Below are 19,868 nucleotides of genomic sequence, written 5' to 3' on the forward strand. Positions count from 1 at the left end.
TGGGCTGTGTTTTTAGCAGGTTATCACTATTTCTACTTCAGCGTCCGTAGGCTCCACAGGGAGACCTTGGGGGTATAGGTGATGCAGAGTCATCCGGGCACCTTACACAGTAAATTTTTCTTCCCAGGATGCGCTTGGGTCTCCCTTTATACCCCGCCCCCGGATCAGAGGCACCTTAGTTTCGTTGGGTGCCCGGCCGGAGCCGAGTCACTGAACGCAGTGTTAAAACAGCCCCTGAAGATTTTTATTTTTTGAAGATTTCTCTTCTACAAGCGGACAGTCCAGGGGACGTCCGGCTGCCGCTTTGTCACCCCGCTGGCGCCAAGACGCCGGATACTGTGTTGGGGATCGCGGCAGGAGCCGGGAACTGTGCTAGCCAGACCCCGGATGCTCCCAGGACTGCAGCCGGATTTACGGGGACTTCAAGGTAAGTGCGGATCACGGCTTGCGGTGGTCTGCTTGAGCAGTTTGCGTTGGTACGCTTGAGCAGTCCTTTTTCCCCGTGTCTCTGGAGACGGACCAGGGGATGACTGTGGTGGAGCCAGGCCTTATACACCTGCACTTCCACTGTATAACTGCCTGGGGACATTCGGGGTGCAGTGCTTGTGAACCACTGCGCTTCCAGCGCCTCAGGGGTTAATCACCGGCCAGGGGAGGCTGCCTTCCCTGTTCACAGCTGGCATCTCCCCTCTGCAACAGTGCACTGCGGTCTGGCTCAGCTAATGCAGCTCTTCTCCCGCACAAACGCCTCTCCTTGATCTCTGGTGGCCATTTTCTTCCTGGCAAGGTCACAAGGGATGCCAAGACTCTCTTGGTAAACGCTCTGTCAGTCAAGCGGACCTTCGTATCTCTTCCCTCCAATCTCCCTTCTTCCTCGAGTATTTTGGAAGTTCAAACAAGGAGGCACTGTCCTCCTGGTTGCTCCAGCGTGGCCCAGATGTCACTGGTACTCAGATCTTCAGAGTCTCTCCATCGACACTCCGTTGCTGTTGCCTCAACGTCCGGACCTGTTGTTTCAAGGTCCTTGTCTTTACCTTGATCTGGGTTGTCTGTCTTCGACGGCTCTTGAGACATTCCTCCTAAGGTCCAAGGGTTTTTCCGGCTCTGTAGTTAACACCATGCTCAGAGCAAGAAAATCTGCCTCTGCCAGGATTTACCACAGGTGTGGCATACCTATTTTGAATGGTGTCGTCCCAGAGGTTATGACCCCTGGTTTCCTTCCTAAGGTGGTTACTAGCTTCCACATTAATGAAGGAATTATTGTGCTGGCCTTCAATTCCCCTGACCTCTCAGCAGGTGAGGCCTCTGGATGTGGTGCGTGCCCTCAGGTTTTATGTGGACCGTACCAGTTCCCTTCGGAAGCCAGACTCCTTGTTTGTCCTTTATGGTTTCCACAAGAAGGGTTGGCCAGCCAATAAACAAACTTTGGCTAGATGGCTTCTCATGACTATCTCTGAGGCTTACACTCATGAGGGCCTTCCAGTGCCGCCCTCTGTTACTACTCATTCTACTCGGTCTGTGGGTCCTTCGTGGGCATCTCGGCTGTTCAGCTTTGTAAGGCGGCCACGTGGTCGTCTGCCCAGACTTTTTGAGGTATTATGCTTTTGATACCTTTACCTCTCAGGCTGCTTCTACTCTCTGCACAGGAGCGTCCCCACCCTTGAAGGCACAGCTTTTGGACATCCCCAAGGTTTCCCTGAAGTAGAAAATGAGAGATATGGTAAGAACTTACCCTTGTTATCTCTTTCTTCGAAGTGCATAGGGTCGACAGGGACCCACCCTGACACTCCTCTGCATTGGATGGGCTTCGCTCTGGTCACCGGTTTTCCGTCTCCTTCAGTGTGAGAATGTGATCCTTGTGTGTTCCAGATTTTCTTCTCTCTCTCTTATCGTCCTCCGGCCTTTGGCTTGCTACGAAACTGAGGTGCCTCTGGCCCGGGGGCGAGGTATAAAGGGAGACCCAAGTGCATCCTGGGAAGAAAAGTTTACTTCGTAAGGTGCCCGGACGGCTCTGCATCACCTATACCCCCAAGGTCTCCCTGTGGACCCTATGGACTTTGTAGATAGAGAGATAACAAAGGTGAGTTCTTACCAGATCTCTCATTTTATGTGTAAGATCATATGATCCAGAAGCTGCCTGATTGCATAGGAATAAAGCCAGTGTTGTCATCATGCAATAGATGGTGTATGACAATCTTATGGATATGGTTATATTACATGTCACTCTTCTTCACCAGCACAGTCTTTAAGTATAGTTACAGTTAATGCTTTTCACTTTAGACACACAGGTCCACCTGGCCCTAAACTGGCTGGTGTAGTTCTTCCACCTCATACACGCAGGTCCACCTGGCCCTATGCTGGTTGTTGCCTGTAGTCCTCCACTTCATACATGTAGGTTCACCTGGCTCTGTGCTGACTGGTGCCTGTAGTTCTGCACCTTATACACTACCTGCAGGTCCACGTGGCTCTATGCTGGCTGGTGCCTATAGTTCTCCACTTCATACGTGCAGGTCCAACAGGCCTTTTGCTGACTGGTGCCTGTAGTTCCCGACCTTCACACTCAAATGATTTCTTTTGCACTCTGCCTCTTCTTTGTCTCTTCTGAGACAATATACAGAGTGTCTCACACCCAGTCTGCCTGTCTTTGCTCCTCCTTTACATGGGACAGCAATATACAGACTCTTCCATTGTAGTTATCACACTCTCAGATACAAATTCCTATCCTACAGGAATGGCTCCTATAGCCACACTGTTACCACAGTGAATCCCCACCTTTAATGGATGCTGGGAATCCCATCCCCAGGGTCTCAGGCATGTAGTATCTGTGACAGGCAGCAATCTTTAACACTGAGAGGAGTGTATTTATCAATACCATCCCCTGGAGGGTGTTACATATTAATAAAATATATTTGCTACTTTGGTACCATTTGTGTCAAAATTAGGGTGTCTTTAGAATTTTTGTCTCACTGAAGATCACTGTGCCCCAGCCTTTTCTTATCCTACCAGTGGTTTTACCTGGGTGTCCCCAGCACCAACCCTCTGTGTGTCACCAGCGCCATTCCCATGTGTTTTTTCAGCACCAGCCCCCTGTGTGTCTCTCTAGCACCAACCCCGTGTGTCACCACCGCCATAACCCTGTGTCTTTTCATTGCCATTCCTGTGTGTGTCTCCAGCGCCAGTCCCCTGTGTGTGTCTCCAGCGCCAGTCCCCTGTGTGTTCACAGGGAGGGATGACACTGGGCTGGATGGGGAGGGGGTCGCTTGGAGGTAGAGACTGATATGAGCGTGACACTGGGCAAGATGAAAGGACAGTGAGCTGGGGATGCACTGGGCTGGATGGAAAGGAAGGGCAGTGAGATTGGGGGGTTTGGAGGGGACGGACGGACACTGGCCTAAATGGAGGTGCACTGTTACTGTGCTAGCTGGGGGTTCTAGGTGGTGGGGCAGTGAGAAGGAGGCATAGGGCTGGTTCTGGAGGGAAGGTGCAGACACTGGGATGGGGGAGGGGTCAGTGAGATGGTGGGGGACACTGGGCTGAAGAAGGGGGAGACACTGGGATGGGATCACTGACCTGGGGTTGTTGATGATCCAAGCCTGGCATGCCCTTCCAAATCAGGAAGCGGAGTTGTTGCCCCATACCTATGTCAAACAATTGTTGAGGATAAAGGGGGAGATGTATCAAACCTCCTAAAGAGGACAAGTGAAGTATACCATAGCAACTTATCAGCTTCTAGCTATCTTTTTATACAATTTATTAGATAAATGATAGCTACAAGCTGATTGGTTGCAATAGGCAACTCCACCACCTCTTGCTGTCAGTAGGTTTGATCCATCTCCCCCTTAATTTTTCTATTATATTTTAATGTGTTTAAAAGAAACTATTATTCTATATGTACCCCACATTGTTTCACAGTGTGATAATACAGAGTGTGTGTAATCATTCCCATTAGTCCCTGCCTAACTGGTACTTACAGTATAAATTCATTATGTGGCATACCCACGGATTAGCAGCCAGCTCTCTGACAGTATGTTTTTGGACTGTGGAAGGAAATTGAAGCAAACACAGTGAAAACATACAAACTCTACACAGTGGGGACCTGTGATGAAAACAAACCACGTTGATGCAGCAATGCTAACCCCTGTGCTGTCACCACTGTTAGCATCTCTAGTATTTATATATTTTGTACTTTTCCTTTTTATTTTCAACATCAGATGAATTGTATAAATGAGGATGTTCTCATTGCTCTTACAGTAATGAAGAACGTGATCGGAAACATGCAATGGATGGACTTAAAAGTCAAATATCAGCTTTCAAGGACAGTAGAACGGACAGGTTAAAGAGGTTTGGACAGCATATGCCATCTCTGCTCACAGCTATTGATGAGGCTTACAAGCAGGGCCGGTTCAAGAAGAAACCTGTTGGTCCGCTAGGTATGTTATGTGACCGCTGTGCAGTTATCAGCACAGTCAATGCTGTTTGGTTCCATAAAGCCAAGTTGTATCTGTGTTGCATATGTCACACTGTGATCTGTTTTTTTTTTGTTTGTTTTTTTGTCATTGGCTTTATTTTACCTTCATAACTCTTAGGTGCTTGCATACATCTGAAAGACCCCCAGCTTGCCCTTGCAGTGGAGAGTTGCCTGAAAGGGCTGATTGCTGCTTTCTGCTGTGATAACCATCAGGATGAGAGAAGCTTGCAGAACATTATGTCAAGGGTATGCCCGTATGGTCACAGGCCACAGATCATTGTCAACGCGTTTCGCAATGAAGTATATAATGTTTCACAACGGTGAGAAGTGTTTTACTGTTTTTGCCCATGTTACTGACACAGCTTTAATCATGTATCTGGATCAGAAATCTCAGAGGGTGTTTTAAAGTTGTACGTGTTGCAAATAGGAAATATTGATCATATACAGGCTGAGCAGTTCATCTGGACGAGCTGCGCAGTTTACAGTAATATATAAAACCGGCATGCTAATTTATCTTCTACTGCGCCACACTTTTCTTGGGATGGAGTGAACAGGGTTACTGCATTCTAATCTGGCACAACGTGTTCTGTGCTGCATCTGTAATAATCCAGGCTATCTAACACACAAACAGATGATTACTTTCAGTGCCGAGTTACGTTCTGCTCTATTTGATAGGAATCCTTTTGGTGCTTCACATGTAGTTAATTATTTAAAAAAAACCATAAGCTTCAAAGATTGGCACTACCAGAGTGCACCTGAGCTGCTATTCAGTAGGTAGTCAGCCACCTATCACATATTGGGGCAGATGGAAAGTGATAAATTGGTGAGTGATAAACTACCAACCAATCAGCTCCTAACTGTCATTTCTTCTTCAGGGTGCATAGGCTCCACAGGGAGACCTTGGGGTTTAAGTGATGGCAAAGACAACTGGGCACCACGCAGTTAATTTTTTCACTCCCAGGATGCACTGGGCCTCTCCCTATACCCCACACCCTGGCTAGAGGCACCTCAGTTTCATTTGGTGCCCAGCTGGAGTCGGGTCACTGTAACTCAGTGGGGCTGTTCAACAGCATCGGACAGTCTAGTCACCCCGCCGGCGCCGAGACGCCGGTACTGATCCGGGGATCGCTGCAGGACCCCTGGGGTCTGTGCTAGCCAGACCTCGCGGGACTCCCAGGACTGCAGCCGGACGCACAGGGAGCAGGTAAGAAGCGGATCACCGGTTGCTGTGATCCGCTTGTGGCAGTCTTTTCCTTCGAATCTCGGGACAGACCGGGGTTGATGGCAGTGCAGCCAGGCACACACAACCTGCGATTCCACTAGACCACCAGGGACACAAGCTCGTGCGCAAGCCAGCGTCCCTGGGGTTAATTGCCGGCCAGGGGAGCCAGCCTTCCCTGTTTACACAACTACTCCCCTCTGCTCAGCGCGCCTTTCCACTGCGGTCCGGCTTAGCTGAGGCAGTACTCCTCCCACGGGTATGCCCTCTCTGGGGTCTCTGGCAGCCATTTTCTCCCTGGCAAGTAGCAGATCTCTCAGGACACGCGGAGCCCGGGTCCCCTTACATACCTCACCTCCTGGTCAACGTATGTAGCACTATAGCCTTCCAGATACTAAGTGTGGGTAGTTGACTTGTAGTGCCATTGTGCAGGTGTTTTTTTGCATTGTATGTGACTTTATGCTAGCGCTGTCTGTCTGTTTCTCTTATTCATTCTGTCAGACAATATTACTATACCTTTTTGTTTTTCTTGGCCCTTACATACAAGTGTTGTCAGGGTGTTTATTATACCTCACATTTGTGTGTGTGTGTGTGTGTATATATGTGTATATATATATATATATATATAGTGTGGTTTGTCACAATCCGTGTCATGCAAATCATGTGCAGCAGGACTAGGTGCGGGGGATATGGTCTCAGAGATTGTGTGAGGTATTGTAATCCTCCAGGCCCCTCTAAAAGTCCCAGCCATCTCGCAGGAGCCTCCCTGGGCGTGCTTTGCTTAGGCATTGACAATCATGGCAGGGCGGTGGGCAGTACCCCCTGTGTTTCCACAGATGGGGTTCACACAGCAGTCTGTTTTGCCCTCACAGGGCCTGCCTCTACAGTTTTCACCCGTGCAGGTTCAGTCTGTGGCCCCTCCATGGATAGATACACTTTCTACTTCAGGGTCCATAGGGTATCCACAGGATACCTTGGGGTATAGGTGATGACGTCAGTCTTCAGGCACCACAGAGTTAAAGTTTTCAGCCTCCCAGGATGCATCTGGGTCCCTCTCCTATACCCCGCCCCCGGGCCAAGGCATCTCAGTTTCGTCGGTGCCTGGCCGGAGTCGGAGGCACTGTGCAGAGGGGGGCTATGAAGAGCCCCTGAAGTTTCTTTTAAAGGCAGCGCTGGCTGCACATCTGGGAGTACAGCATGGACAGTCAGTACTGACGTCCATGCCGTCTCCCCTACACCCCGCCGGTACCAGAACGCCGGTACTGATCCGGGGATGCTGGTAGACATCTGGGGTCACGGCTAGCGGTGTCCCCAGATGTTTTGGACCATGGCCGGATCCAAGGGGATGCAGGTAAGCAGCGGGGTCCCGCGGTGGGTCCCCGCTGGTCACATGGTCCTGAGTCCCCAGGCAGGGGGCTCCCTGGGGACTGGCTGCAGCGTGGAGCCAGGCGACCAACCTGCGCTTCCACTGCCCCCTGGGACAGCGGGCCGCTGCTGAGCGGCATGCGCTGCGGCGTCCCAGGGGTTAAATGCATGCCAGGGGAGCGCGCTTTCCCTGTCTCACAGCCGGCGCCTCCCCTGCTGCACACAGCCTCTCTGCTCTGCCTGATTGGCCACAGTGTGTCAGCTGTCCTCCCCAGGCCGGCCTCCTTCATCTTCTGCTCCTCGGTGGCCATCTTTAAAGCATGGTGAACACTGCTGGAAGCCTGTGAGCGGTGGCATTGCGGTCTGGGTCCCCCAGCATACCTCTCCTCTGTTTGTCACAGGTCAGTGTATGCAGCGCTGAGTCCTACCAGCCTGAGGGTCTGAGTAGTTGAGAATCAGAGCTAATAGTGCAGGGATTTGTTTCTTCTGCATTGTATGTGACTGAACTGCTAGCCTGCTGTCTGTACTTTCACTTTCTACTGTCAGCTTTATTACTGTCCCTGATCTTGCTCTGCTCAAAGCCCTTGCGGTGCGCGGTGTGCAGGGTGTTATTCACACTATACCAATACGTATAGGTGTGAGTGTCACATACTTACCATCATGTCTGAGACTGATTTTCCTCTCCAGCTCATGTGTACTAAATGTAAGGTACCAATAGCGGAGGGGGAGGGTAACGCGGAGGGGTTATGCCCCCAGTGCCTGGCACTGTCATGGCCGATTATGGTCACGGTCCCGGTACAGGAACCTCCCTGGGCTTGTTTCGCTAAGGCGCTTACAACCCTTGTGGGCCAGCTAGCTCCGCCACCTGCGTTTACCCAGACGGGTTTGTCCCAGCAGTCAGTGGTGTCGTCACCCATGCGGGAGTTCCCGAGACAATTGATGGTACCCCACAGTCTCCCTGTCCCTTCCCAGGTTTCTCCGGAGCCTGCGTGGGTTAATACTCTTAACTACATCGGTTCAGCATTTGTCCGATGTTTTACAGGGGGAGTCTGTGTTGCGGCCTCATAACGGCCGGTGGCGTCTTTATCTGCTCCTTATGGGGATGACGATGAGACGTCAGATCATGGGGAGATTCTGGATCTATCTGACCAAGAACCTCTCCGTACCAAAGAGCCGGACGCTAAGTCCAAGGTGTATATCCCTTGTCTTATTCGAGCGGTCCGCTCGGCTTTAGTTATTGAGGATATTGATCCTTTGGTGGCCACATTCATATATGCCTTTTTAAGGATATTAAGGGTGAGGCTACGGTGTTCCCTCTTTCTGATCAATTAGTGGATCATTTAGAGGAGGCGTGGAAAAATCCAGGTAAACAGTTTCAGCCCCAGAGACGCTTAGCCGTGGCTTATCCGTTTGCGGTCAATTATTTTTCTAAGCGGGAATCCCCTACGCAAGTGGATTCACATGTCACACGCCTAGTCAAAAGTGCCACATTGCCTATGCCTTCGATGTCATCCTTGAAGGATGTCACTGACCGCAAGGTGGAGATCTGCCTCAAAGCCGTTTATTCCCTTGCAGGGAAGCATCCAGACCGGCTCTGGCCGTGTGTTGGGTAGCCAGAGCTATGGAGCGCTGGGCGGATAATTTGGAGGCGTCTTTGGACTCTGACTGTTCGGCTGAACAGACCGAGTTGGTGGGCAATCTCCGAGACTCGGCCACTTACATTAATGAAGCGGCCTTATATATTTGTATGCTCACCTCTAGGATCTCTTCTGCAGCCGTGGCTGCTCGTCGCACCTTATGGTTGCGTTCTTGGAAAGCGGACGCGGATTCCAAAAAGGGATTAGAAGGTCTGGACAGGTACTATTTGGTCCAGATCTGGACAAAATTGTAGTTACGTTGGCAGCAGCAAAATCTGCATGTCTTCTGTCTGCTACGATTCTTTCTAGTGCTGGTGGGTCGTCCTTTTGGCCTCACAGGGCCCAAGGTAGGCCTAAAGTACAGTCCTGTCCACGGCAGGCTGGGGCCAAGAAATTGTCCAAGCCCAAGAATCAGGTCTGGAGTACCAGATGTCCGGCTCCTAGGTCAGATAACAAACCTGCTGCCTGACGGTCCAGGCCTCCTTTTGGGGGACCCCAAAGTGGGGGGCGCCTGCTTTAGTTCGCCCGGTGCTGGTCGCAGTGCATGTTCCAATTTCCCAGAGGGGCCTGGGTTTCTATTCCATTCTATTTTTGGTGCAGAAACCCAATGGGTCTTACCGTTCAATACTAAACCTAAAGGCCCTCAGCAAGTCCTTGAGGGTGCCTCTGTTTCGGATGGAGACCCTGCGGTCCATTATTCTGGGGACTACATGGTGTCATTGGACATCCAGGACACTTACCTGCATGTCCCTATTCTTTTGCGCCATCAGCAGTTCCTCAGATTGGCAATCTGCAACGAACATTTCCAGTTCCGGGCACTGCCTTTTGGCCTGGTGACTGCTCCACGGGTATTCACCAAGGTCATGGCGGTCATGGCGGCTCTCCTGCGGACGCAGGGAGTCCGACTGTTGCCTTATCTGGACGACCTCCTGTTGATAGCGGGGTCTCCAGAGTTTCTTTTACACCATCTGGATCTGACGATTGCGGTACTGCAACGTCACGGCTGGTTGACAAACTGGCAGAGGTCCACTCTCACCCCGTCTCAGAGGATCCTGCACCTCGGGGCCTTATTGGACTCCAGGCAGCAGTGGATCTTTGTGACGGAGGAAAAGATCCTTGCTTTGTAGTTGAGGGTGCGCAGTTGTCTGCAGTGTCGTCGAGTGTCGACACACTTGGCAAAGAGATTATTGGGCTCAATGGTGTCGGTATTCGACATGGTGGAGTACGCCCAATTTCACTCCAAACCTCTGCTGCTATTGATCCGGTCCAGATGGAATGGATTGCCTCAGTGTCTCAAGTCCCAGACGATGGGGCTCACTCCGGATGTTCGCCTGTCTCTAACCTGGTGTTTGCAGACGCCCGTTCTGGGTGGCGAACTGGGTCCTGTTAACAACGGACGCCAGTCTCCGGTGCTGGGGAGCTGTCACGGGTCCACACTTGTTTCAGGGCAGGTGGACTCGGGCGGTAGCGGAGCTTCCAATAAACATTTTGGAGCTCCATGCGGTGTCAAGAGCTCTCCAGTGGGCACAGCCGGTTCTCCAGGGTCACCCTGTGCAGGTCCCGTCGGACAACGCCACCACGGTGGCCTATTTAAACCAGCAAGGAGGAACCGGGAGAGTGGTCTTTATACCAGGACGTCTTTCGGAGTCTGGTGGACAAGTGGGGTCTTCCAGAGATAGACCTCATGGCGTCCCGGCACAACAACAAGTTGCCAGTGTACGGGTCTCGAACATGAGACGAAAAGGCGTCTCTGGTGTATGCCCTGTCCGTCTAGTAGATGTTCCAGTTTGCCTACCTTTTCCCTCCGTTTTCCCTTCTTCCGCGGGTATTACGGAAATTCAAATCAAGAAGGAGGTACGCTACTGTTGATAGCTTCCGAGTGGCCCAGACGGCACTGGTTCTCCGACCTCCAGAGTCTGTCAGTAGACGTTCCTCTGAGGTTACCATTACGACCGAATCTGCTGTCATAGGGTCCTTGTCTTCACCCGGACCTGACTCGGTGTGGCTGTTGAAACGGTCATGCTAAGGTCCAGAGGGTTTTTCTAGCTCCGTGGTGCAAACCATACTAAGAGCTTGTAAACCTTCCTCGGCAAGAATCTACCATCGTGTGTGGCATACTTTCTTCCGGTGATGTAGACCTAGAGGTTATTCCCTTAGGGAGTTCCGCCTGTCTAGGGTGTTGGCTTTCCTACAGGCTGGACTGGATCATGGGCTTCGCCTGGCTTCTCTGAAAGTGCAGGTGTCTGCCCTGTCAGTATGGTTTCATCGTAGGATTGCTGCGCTCTCTGATGTGCACACCTTTATGCGAGGTGTTCTTCGCATTCAGCCACCTTTTGTTCCACCGGTGGCGCCTTGGAATTGGGCTGTGGTCCTGAGAGTTCTCTAGGGACCGCCGTTTGAACCACTGGACTCAGTGGACTTTAAATGGCTTACAGCTGAAACCATATTCCTTCTGGCCATTGCCTCGGCCAGACGGATGTCGGATTTAGGGGTTCTCTCTTGTAGACCCCCTTTTCTGAATTTTCATAGGAATAGGGCGGTGCTTCGCACTCGTCCGGGATTCCTTCCCGAAGTGGTATCCAGTTTTCACATCAATGAAGAAATTGTTGTGCCGGCTTTCAATTCACCTGGACTTTCAGTGGGTGACGCCACTTGGGATGTTGTGCGGGCATTGAGAATTTATGTTGACCGCACTTCTTCTTTTAGGAAGTCGGACGCCTTGTTTGTCCTCTATGGCTTCCGTAAAAAGGGTTGGCCTGCTTCAAAGTAGACTTTGGCAGGCTGGATTCGTATGGCAATTTCAGAAGCTTATCTTCATGAAGGTCTTCCAGTTCCCTCCTTGGTGAGGGCTCATTCCACTAGGTCTGTGGGTCCTTCGTTTGCAGCTAGACGTGGTGCCTCTGCAGTTCAGATCTGCAAGGCTGCTACGTAGTCTTCTGTCAATACCTTTGTGAGGTATTACGCTTTTGACATCTTTGCCTCTCAGGATGCTTCTTTCGGGCGGCGGATTCTCCTCTCAGCACAGGAGCGTCCCCACCCTTAAAGGATACTGCTTTGGGACATCCCCAAGGTATCCTGTGGATACCCTATGGACCCTGAAGTAGAAAATATGAGATATGGTAAGAACTTACCCTTGTTATCTCTATTTCTACGAAGTCCATAGGGTTCCACAGGACTCCCGCCCTGTCGCACCTGTACTGCAGATGGGCTTTATTCTGGTCACCGTTTTTTCCGTCTCCCTATGGTGAGAATGTGATTCTTGTGAGTGTCCAGATTTTTTTTCTTCTCTCTCTTTCTTCTCCTCCTCCGGCCTATGGCTTGTGACGTAACTGAGATGCCTTGGCCCGGGGGCGGGGTATAGGAGAGGGACCCAGATGCATCCTGGGAGGCTGAAAACTTTAACTCTGTGGTGCCTGAAGACTGACGTCATCACCTATACCCCAAGGTATCCTGTGGAACCCTATGGACTTCGTAGAAATAGAGATAACAAGGGTAAGTTCTTACCATATCTCATATTGTCTACTACAGTGCAGACCCTGGCGGATACCTCTAATACCCTCCAGGCTATGTTGCAGGGGGATAAACCCCTTAGACCAGCTAAAAGGCCTATGCCGTCATCACAATCTACACAATATGATGACGATGACACTGATACCGGAGATTATTGAGGAAGATGACTCGGAGCCCTTTCAGCAAGAGGAGGAGTCTAAGATCAATATTCCAGCTCCGATACGTGCTGTCCGTTCGGCCCTAGTCATAGAGGAGGACGAACCACCAGCTCCCCGGTCCAAACATGCTCTGTTCAAGGAAATAAGAAATACTTCAGCAGTATTTCCTTTATCTGATCAGCTGGTGGAGCACATGTAAGTAACCTCGGAAATCGCCTGGAAAGCGATATCTGCCTCAAAGACGCCTGGCCTATCCCTTTCCTGAGGAACATTGTACTAAATGGGAATCACCTCCTGCCGTGGATTCTCGTGTGACTCGCTTAATTAAAAGTGCTACTCTGCCTATGCTGTCCATTTCTTCCTTAAAGTATAGCACTGACAGGAAGGTAGAGGTGTGTTTAAAGTCAATGTATTCCTTTTCAGGGGCAGTCTCCAGACCAGCTATAGCTATCTCCTGGGTGGCCAAGGCTATGGAGTTCTGGGCAGACTCCCGAGAGGAGTCCTTTCCTTCAAATGCTTCCACAGATCAAGTGACTCTGGTGGGTTACCTCTGTGATTCAGCTGCATATATTAAGACTGCTTTGGATGTTACCCTCTTATCCTCCAGGATTTTGGCTGCTGCTGTGTCAGCGCGCCGTTCCTTATGGCTGCGCTCGTGGAGAGCGGACGCGGACTCTAAGAAAGTATTAGAGTGTCTACCTTATAATGGTAAGATCTTGTTTGGTCCTGACCTGGACAAGATTGTGGATACATTGGCAGCGGCTAAGTCTGCATGTCTGCCTTCGGCATCTACTTCTTCAGGATCCCGGACCTCGTCCTTTCGGCCCCAAGGTAAACCTAAGGGTCAGCCCTTTCCTAGGCAGTCGGCCCTCAAAAAGACAACCAAGCCCAAGAAGCAGGCCTGGAGTACCAGACGTCCGGCGATCAAGTCTGATGATAACTTTTCAGCCTGACGGGACGGGCCTCCCCTTGGGGTATCCCAAGGTGGGAGGCCGACTTCTTCTGTTCGCCAAGTGCTGTTGTCAGACCACCACAGACACTTGGGTAAGAGAAGTGGTCACTCACTGGTACGCCCTCGCCTTCCGCAAAAGGCCTACCCATCAGTTCTTCTGCACAAGCCCTCTGTCAGACAAAGACAAGGCATTTCAAATCCAGAAAGCCATACAATCCTTGCTCAAGCAGGAGTTGTCGTCCCTGTCCCGTTACCTTAGAGAGGACTGGTTATTACTCCAATCTCTTTCTGGTCAGGATACGTTCGGTTTCTTATCGACCTATCCTCAATCTCAAGTCACTGAACAGATTCCTCAGGGTACCTTGGTTCAGGATGGAAACTCTCCGCTCAATTATACTGGCTATGGCAACGGGGGATTTTATGGTATCGCTGGATATTCAGGATGCATACCTGCATATTCCAATTGCTTCATCTCACCAGCGTTCCCTCCGTTTTGCTATACAACAATAACATTTCCAGTTTTTGGCCCTGTCATTTGGTCTCTCTACAGCTCCTCGGGTGTTTACCAAAGTTATGGCTGTCATGGCAGCCCATCTACGGCATCAGGGGGTTCGCCTCATGCCTTACCTGGACCACCTCTTATTGTTGGCAGGGTCTCCAGAATTACTTCACCACCATCTACAGCTGACAGTTTCTGTGCTTCAGACTCACGGGTGGTTGATCAATTGGACAAAGTACTCCTTGATGCCATCCCAGAGGATGCTCCATCCGGGAGCTCTGTTGGATTCCCAACAGCAGAGAATCTTTCTGACCGCAGACAAGATCTCCACTTTGCAGACGCGAGTACGCAGATGTCTCCACATTCGCAGAGTGTCAATCCACTCAGCAATGCAAGGACTGGGATCCATGGTATCGACATTCAACATGGTGGAAAAAGCCTAGCTTCTTTCGGGGCCTCTGCAGAAATTGATCCTCTCCAGGTGGAACAGTTTACCCCATCGGTTAAAAGCACAGACGATTGTACTCTCTCCGGAGGTACGTCTGTCTCTTGCCTGGTGGCTACAGTCGTGTCACCTCACCAAGGGGTGCCTTTTTTGGATTCCGGAATGGGTCCTCTTGACACCAGATGCCAGTCTCTGGGGTTGGGGCGCAGTGACAGGACCACACTCGTTTCAGGGCGGTGGACAGCAGAAGAGTCTGCTCTACTCATCAACATATTGGAGCTTCGGGCGGTCTTCAGGACCCTACAGCAAGCCAAACTCATACTTCACCCGTGAAAGTTCAGTCAGACAACACCACGATGTAGCTTACATTAATCATCAAGGAGGAACTCGAAGTCTGGCGACACTGACAGAGGTGTCACACATTCTGACATGGGCGGAAAGGTCATATCCCAGCCATATCAGCTGTTTATTCCAGGAGTTCTCAATTGGGAAGCGGACTTTTTCAGCCGTCGCGACGTGCATCCGGGGGAATGGTCTCTTAAGTGGTGTTTCAGCTCCTAGTGGACAAGTGGGCCCTTCCATACGTAGACCTCATGACCTCCCGGCACAATCACAAACTGCCAGTGTACGGGTCCAGAACAAGAGATGCCGAGGCGTTCCTGGTGGACACTCTGTCGGTACAGTGGACCTTCCAGTTTGCGTACCTGTTCCCTCCAGTCTCCCTGATTCCTCGAGTAATTCAGAAGTCCAAACAAGGAGGCGGCACAGGTCTGCTGGTGGCTCCAGCGTGGCCCAGACGACACTGGTACTCGGAACTTCGGAGTCTCTCCATCGACACTCCATTGCTGTTGCCTCAAGGTCCTCAGTCGTCTGTCTTTGACGGCGTGGCTCTTGAGACATCCCTCCTAAGGTCTAAGGGTTTTTCTAGCTCTGTTGTAGATACTATGATCAGAGCGCGGAAACCAGCCTCTGCCAGGGGGTACCACAGAGTGTGGCATACCTACTTCCAGTGGTGTCATCCCAGAGGTTAATGATCCCTGGACATTTCGGATTTCCAGTGTTGACCTTCCTTTAGGCGGGTTTGGAACCTGGTCTCCGTTTGGCCTCGCTGAAGGTGATTGTCTTGGCCCTGTCCGTATGGTTTCAGAGAAGAATTGCTCCTCTACCTGATATCCGGACCTTCCTCTAGGGTGTCCTCCGGATTCAGCCTCCCTTTGTCCCTTCCGTGGCTCCTTGGGATTTAGCTTTGGTACTTAGGGCCCTCCATTTGAACCCCAGGCTTCAGTGGTTCTCAAATGGCTTACAGCAAAGACTGTTTTTCTTCTGGCCATAGCTTCCGCCAGAAGAGTGTCAGCTTTAGGGGCAGTCTCCTGTCATTCACCAATATCGTTCATACAGCACATCGTCTAGTGTGTATGAGCCATACAGGGGTATTCAATATGGGTGCGATAACATCGTTTTTGCGTTAATATCGCAATTATGACGTCATTATCGCAGGTTTTACTTTTACACCCTATTCAATTTCAAAGACTTATCGCAGTTTTGACAAGTCTTTGATAAAAAACAGTGATAAGTTTTCATCATTGAATTGGTGTAAAAAAAAAGTGCAGAATTGGGGTAAAGGGGTGCAGGCTTAAAAAAAATAGCCTGCACCTATGAGAATGACATTTAAAAAAGAACTGTCAAAAAAAGTAAAAAAAAATAAATGAATAGGGACACCCCAAAAAATTAACTTAAAAATTGGGGTGCAAAAAAAGAAATTGGGAAAAATTGTTAAACAATAGGGAAATAGGTTCAGGGCTATTCTGCAAGTATGCGGCAGGTGTTTTGAAGAATAGAATTATAGCGGCAGGTGCACAAATGCAGAATTTTTTAAAACTTACTTTAGGGACATCAAAATATGCTAGTACCCATTTTCATGTACCCCAAATTTGATGGGACCACTTAAAAAAACTAAAAAAATAACCTAAGTGCTCTTCTGCATCACTTCTTCAATGTCGGAAAGAAACACCTGCTGTGGCTATTTAAATCCCCGACTTTCATTTGCAGGCTAAAACGGGGGTACCCATAGTGTTCCCCCATGTTTTTACAACTTTAGGGGGGTCTTACAATTATTTTAAGGAAAAATTGGTAACTTTACGCAAATCCAACTTCGGAGTTTCCCATTTTCGTAAATTTTATATTGAATACGGGGATAAGCGGGAGCGCGCACCAGACTTAACGCAGAAAAAAAGTCCAATATGAAACGTTAACTTTGACAGTGAAGTCTTGGAGAGAGATAGTGGAGAGAAAGTACCAACCAATCCTAACTGTAATTTTTCAAACACAGCCTGTAATGTGACAGGAGCTGATTGGTTGGACTTTCTCTCTTTACTTTCTCTCTCCAAGGCTTAGTACATCTCTCTCCCCCAAAGTGAGAAACATAAACAAAGAAACAGCACTAATGTAAATTAATATTCAGTATTAATAATCACTTTTTAAGTCTCCCTTTCAATTATGTGGAAAATCTATATAAAATGACGGCCAATAGATTGCTAGGCACACTTGTGTAAAATATTTTTTAACATACATTACCATAACAAGTCGTAAATAGTTAATGGAACAAATGTAATTTACCAAGATACATAAATTGTATTACCGTCCAAGACAGTTGCCCAGCAGTCCGATAGAGCTTGAATCATCCAAAATAAAAGGGAATCCTCTGTGAAATCTCAGTAAGTTCTCGCAATGAATGTCCACATCTACAGGGTCTAATTAATAGATTATAGCTCCAGGATAGGCTGATGAGGATCGGTGTAAATATGCTCCCTGAGCGATATCGTCTAGTGTGTCCTCGGCAGGCTGTGCTCAATGTCGTTCATGACATTGAGCACACCCGCTGAACGATATCATTAACGATATCGTTCAGCGCCGGGCTCTCTCCCCCATTCCATAACATGCAGCAACCTGACGACATCGTCAAGTTGGCCTGCATGTTAATCCGATGAACGATAATGACGAACGACCCGCGGGAACGCGCGTCGTTATCGTTCATAGTTTTTTTTTGTGTTAAAAATGGACTATAAAGTAGGTGACTGAACGATATCGTTCGGTCGTCCACTTTAATCGCCCAGTGTGTATGCACCTTATGGGTGGCGAATTCCAGCCAATCTTTATGGAAACAGTTGTCTTTCTTACAGCACTCGAGCTCCTTCCAGTTCCTCCATACCTCATTGTTAGTGTCTCCCTCCCCCCAAACGACTGTGAGAATAGGATTTAAGCATATATGTTTATTTTGTATTTACTAGAAGTCCCATATTGATGGTGTAGCTCATGGATATGCTAATATAGGGACTTTATATCAATGTTTGTGTTTCTACAAGGAGCTTCAAGCAATATCCCTAGCCGTTAAGTAATATATAACATGCATGTCTTTCCCCAAGCATTCCTAGCTGTTAATTGTTCCTGCATTGTTTCTCGTAGTGAGTCGTGATCAGCAGAAGTCATTTTGTTCTTTGTCAGTATAAGGTGGTCCTGAATAAATCCTCCCGTACCTTAAGTACAGTAAGTGAATGGTTTAGCTAGCATGGACATTTCTCCAGGACACCCGTTTCTGCTACAGTGATTACTAGATACAGGCACGTATACTAGAGCTAAAGGTTTTACTTCCTCGCCTTTCAGAGCCGTGGTTCATCAAAATTATCCATCCGTCTTGACGGCTTTGGAAATTGATATCCCTGTGGTCGCCAACTGCTTGATTGATATGCGAGGCATAGAGTCTGTGCTACTAATCAAGGTACCTAACTTCTCCTATTTATATCTGTCAATCATAGCGTGTCATAAGGATCAATGATTGTCAATTAAAGATCACAATATATGTGTTAATATTATTCAGTGACACTAACACATATTAGGCTGTAGAGATTTTCCTCTATTCCTGTACTCCTGATTGTCCAGTGAGCTTTTATTACTCTGCTATGTACACAATTGTTTCTGGATTATACATGTAAAGATATTGCTAACGTGCACGCAGAAGTGTTTTGGTGACGCCTCTGTTTCCTCAGAGCAACCAAGAAGCCCGGGAAGTCATGCAGAAAAGGAACCCGCCTAGAAATTGCAGGGAGGCCTTTACTGCTGATGGCGATCAAGTGTATAAAAACCGGTACTATTCGTCAGAGTTCCGCCGAGCCAGATATTTAAGCAGCGACGTGGAAGTGGAAATAAGGTTTGTATGTGATTTGTGTTTTCCCTGTCTCCCTGTTTTTGGCTTGTGTAGTGAAGAGCAATAACTTACTCTCTGTCACCCAGCTTTTTACATCTCTGGTCATTTCCTTGGGAACCTTTTTAGTAGAGGTTTTTCACGCTGCAGTGTATGACTGGATTGGTAAGCACATTAGAGGCCATAGGGATTCCATGGTCATAGCACCTTTTAAATAGTTTTTTCTTCTTCAGGGTCCATAGGGCTCCACAGGGAGACAATGGGGGTGTAGGTGGTGGATAGGAGGACCAGACACCAAACCGTTAAGCTTTTGCTATCCCAGTATGCTCCGGTCCTTCCCCCCCCCCCCCCCCCCCCCTATATCCCACCCACAGCCTGAGGCGATCCTTTTGTCTTGGTGACCGGCAGGAGCTGGATCACCGTTAGATCAGTAGGGCTGCTTTATTTTATTTATTTTAAGTTCAAGACAGAGCAAGCAGCACTAGACAGTGCTCCATCACCCCTCCGCAGTGCCACGCCTCCAGCCCTATGCATGGTACTTTCGGTGGAGGCACTGGGGGGGCCTTGCTAGCGGGCTCCTTGGGTGGACCCCAGACTGCAGCTGAGACACGGGGACAGGTAAGGCGGGTTCCCGCTCGCGTGCAGTCATACCTCCGGTCTGAGGAGACAGACCGGAGGTGCTGAGGTGGACACCGGTCCGTCCGGGACTCCACTAGACCACCAGGGCTAACGTTACTGGCGCAAGAGGCCAGGGAACCGGTGGTTAATGTCCGCTTAGGGGAGGTCAGCTCTCTTTTTCTGTGGCCCCTCCCCCAGCTCAGAGCGCCATTCCACTTGCCGCCTCTGAGCTGCTTCTCCCTCTCCCCCCGCCCCCCTCAGAGACCTTTGGGGGCCATTTCTAAACACCAGCCACAGCTGTCTCTGGGAACGCTGGGTACAGTCTTCTAACACACCTCTCCTAGGAGCCAGGTTACGTAGCGCTATAGCCTACCAGCCACTGCGGTCTGAGTAGTTGATTTTAGTGCCCATTGCAGTTATAATTATTTTCTACATTGAATGTGACTAGCGCGGCTGTCTGTGTATTTCTCACTCTACTGTCAGCTTATGCCTTTCCCTTTTCTTTCACATTAACCCTGGAATACCGGTGTATAGGGGGTTCCCTGTACTTCACATCTACTTGTATTTGTGAAGGCTGTCACATACTGTGTGGTTACACGCTGCACAGTGCCATATTGTGTGCTGTACTATACTGCAGCTATGTCTAGCAAAGGCAAGTGTAGCAAACAGACTGCTGCACCTATACTCTTTTGCAGGTCCTGTTCAGCAGACTTAGCCCAGGAGGATTTAATTCAGGACGGGCTATGTGAAACTTGTTATAATACACCAGGCCAACGAGCCCCTCCAGCCCCTGCCCATT

The 19,868-nt window shown here is 49.5% G+C and overlaps 1 protein-coding gene across 1 annotated transcript in view; it reads left to right on the forward strand.

Annotated features, from left to right (window-relative positions):
• Window positions 1-19,868, forward strand: part of SMC6 (structural maintenance of chromosomes 6) — a 166,428-nt gene that overhangs the window by 81,221 nt on the left and 65,339 nt on the right. The window contains exons 14-17 of the mRNA XM_088468145.1: window positions 4,252-4,430; window positions 4,587-4,788; window positions 17,914-18,028; window positions 18,297-18,457. Of these exons, the coding sequence (XP_088324271.1) occupies window positions 4,252-4,430; window positions 4,587-4,788; window positions 17,914-18,028; window positions 18,297-18,457 (657 nt within the window). The remainder of the gene's footprint in view (window positions 1-4,251; window positions 4,431-4,586; window positions 4,789-17,913; window positions 18,029-18,296; window positions 18,458-19,868) is intronic.

Source organism: Taudactylus pleione, unplaced genomic scaffold (assembly GCF_031769625.1).
Source record: "Taudactylus pleione unplaced genomic scaffold, aTauple2 ptg000081l, whole genome shotgun sequence".
Taxonomy (NCBI): Eukaryota; Metazoa; Chordata; class Amphibia; order Anura; family Myobatrachidae; genus Taudactylus; species Taudactylus pleione.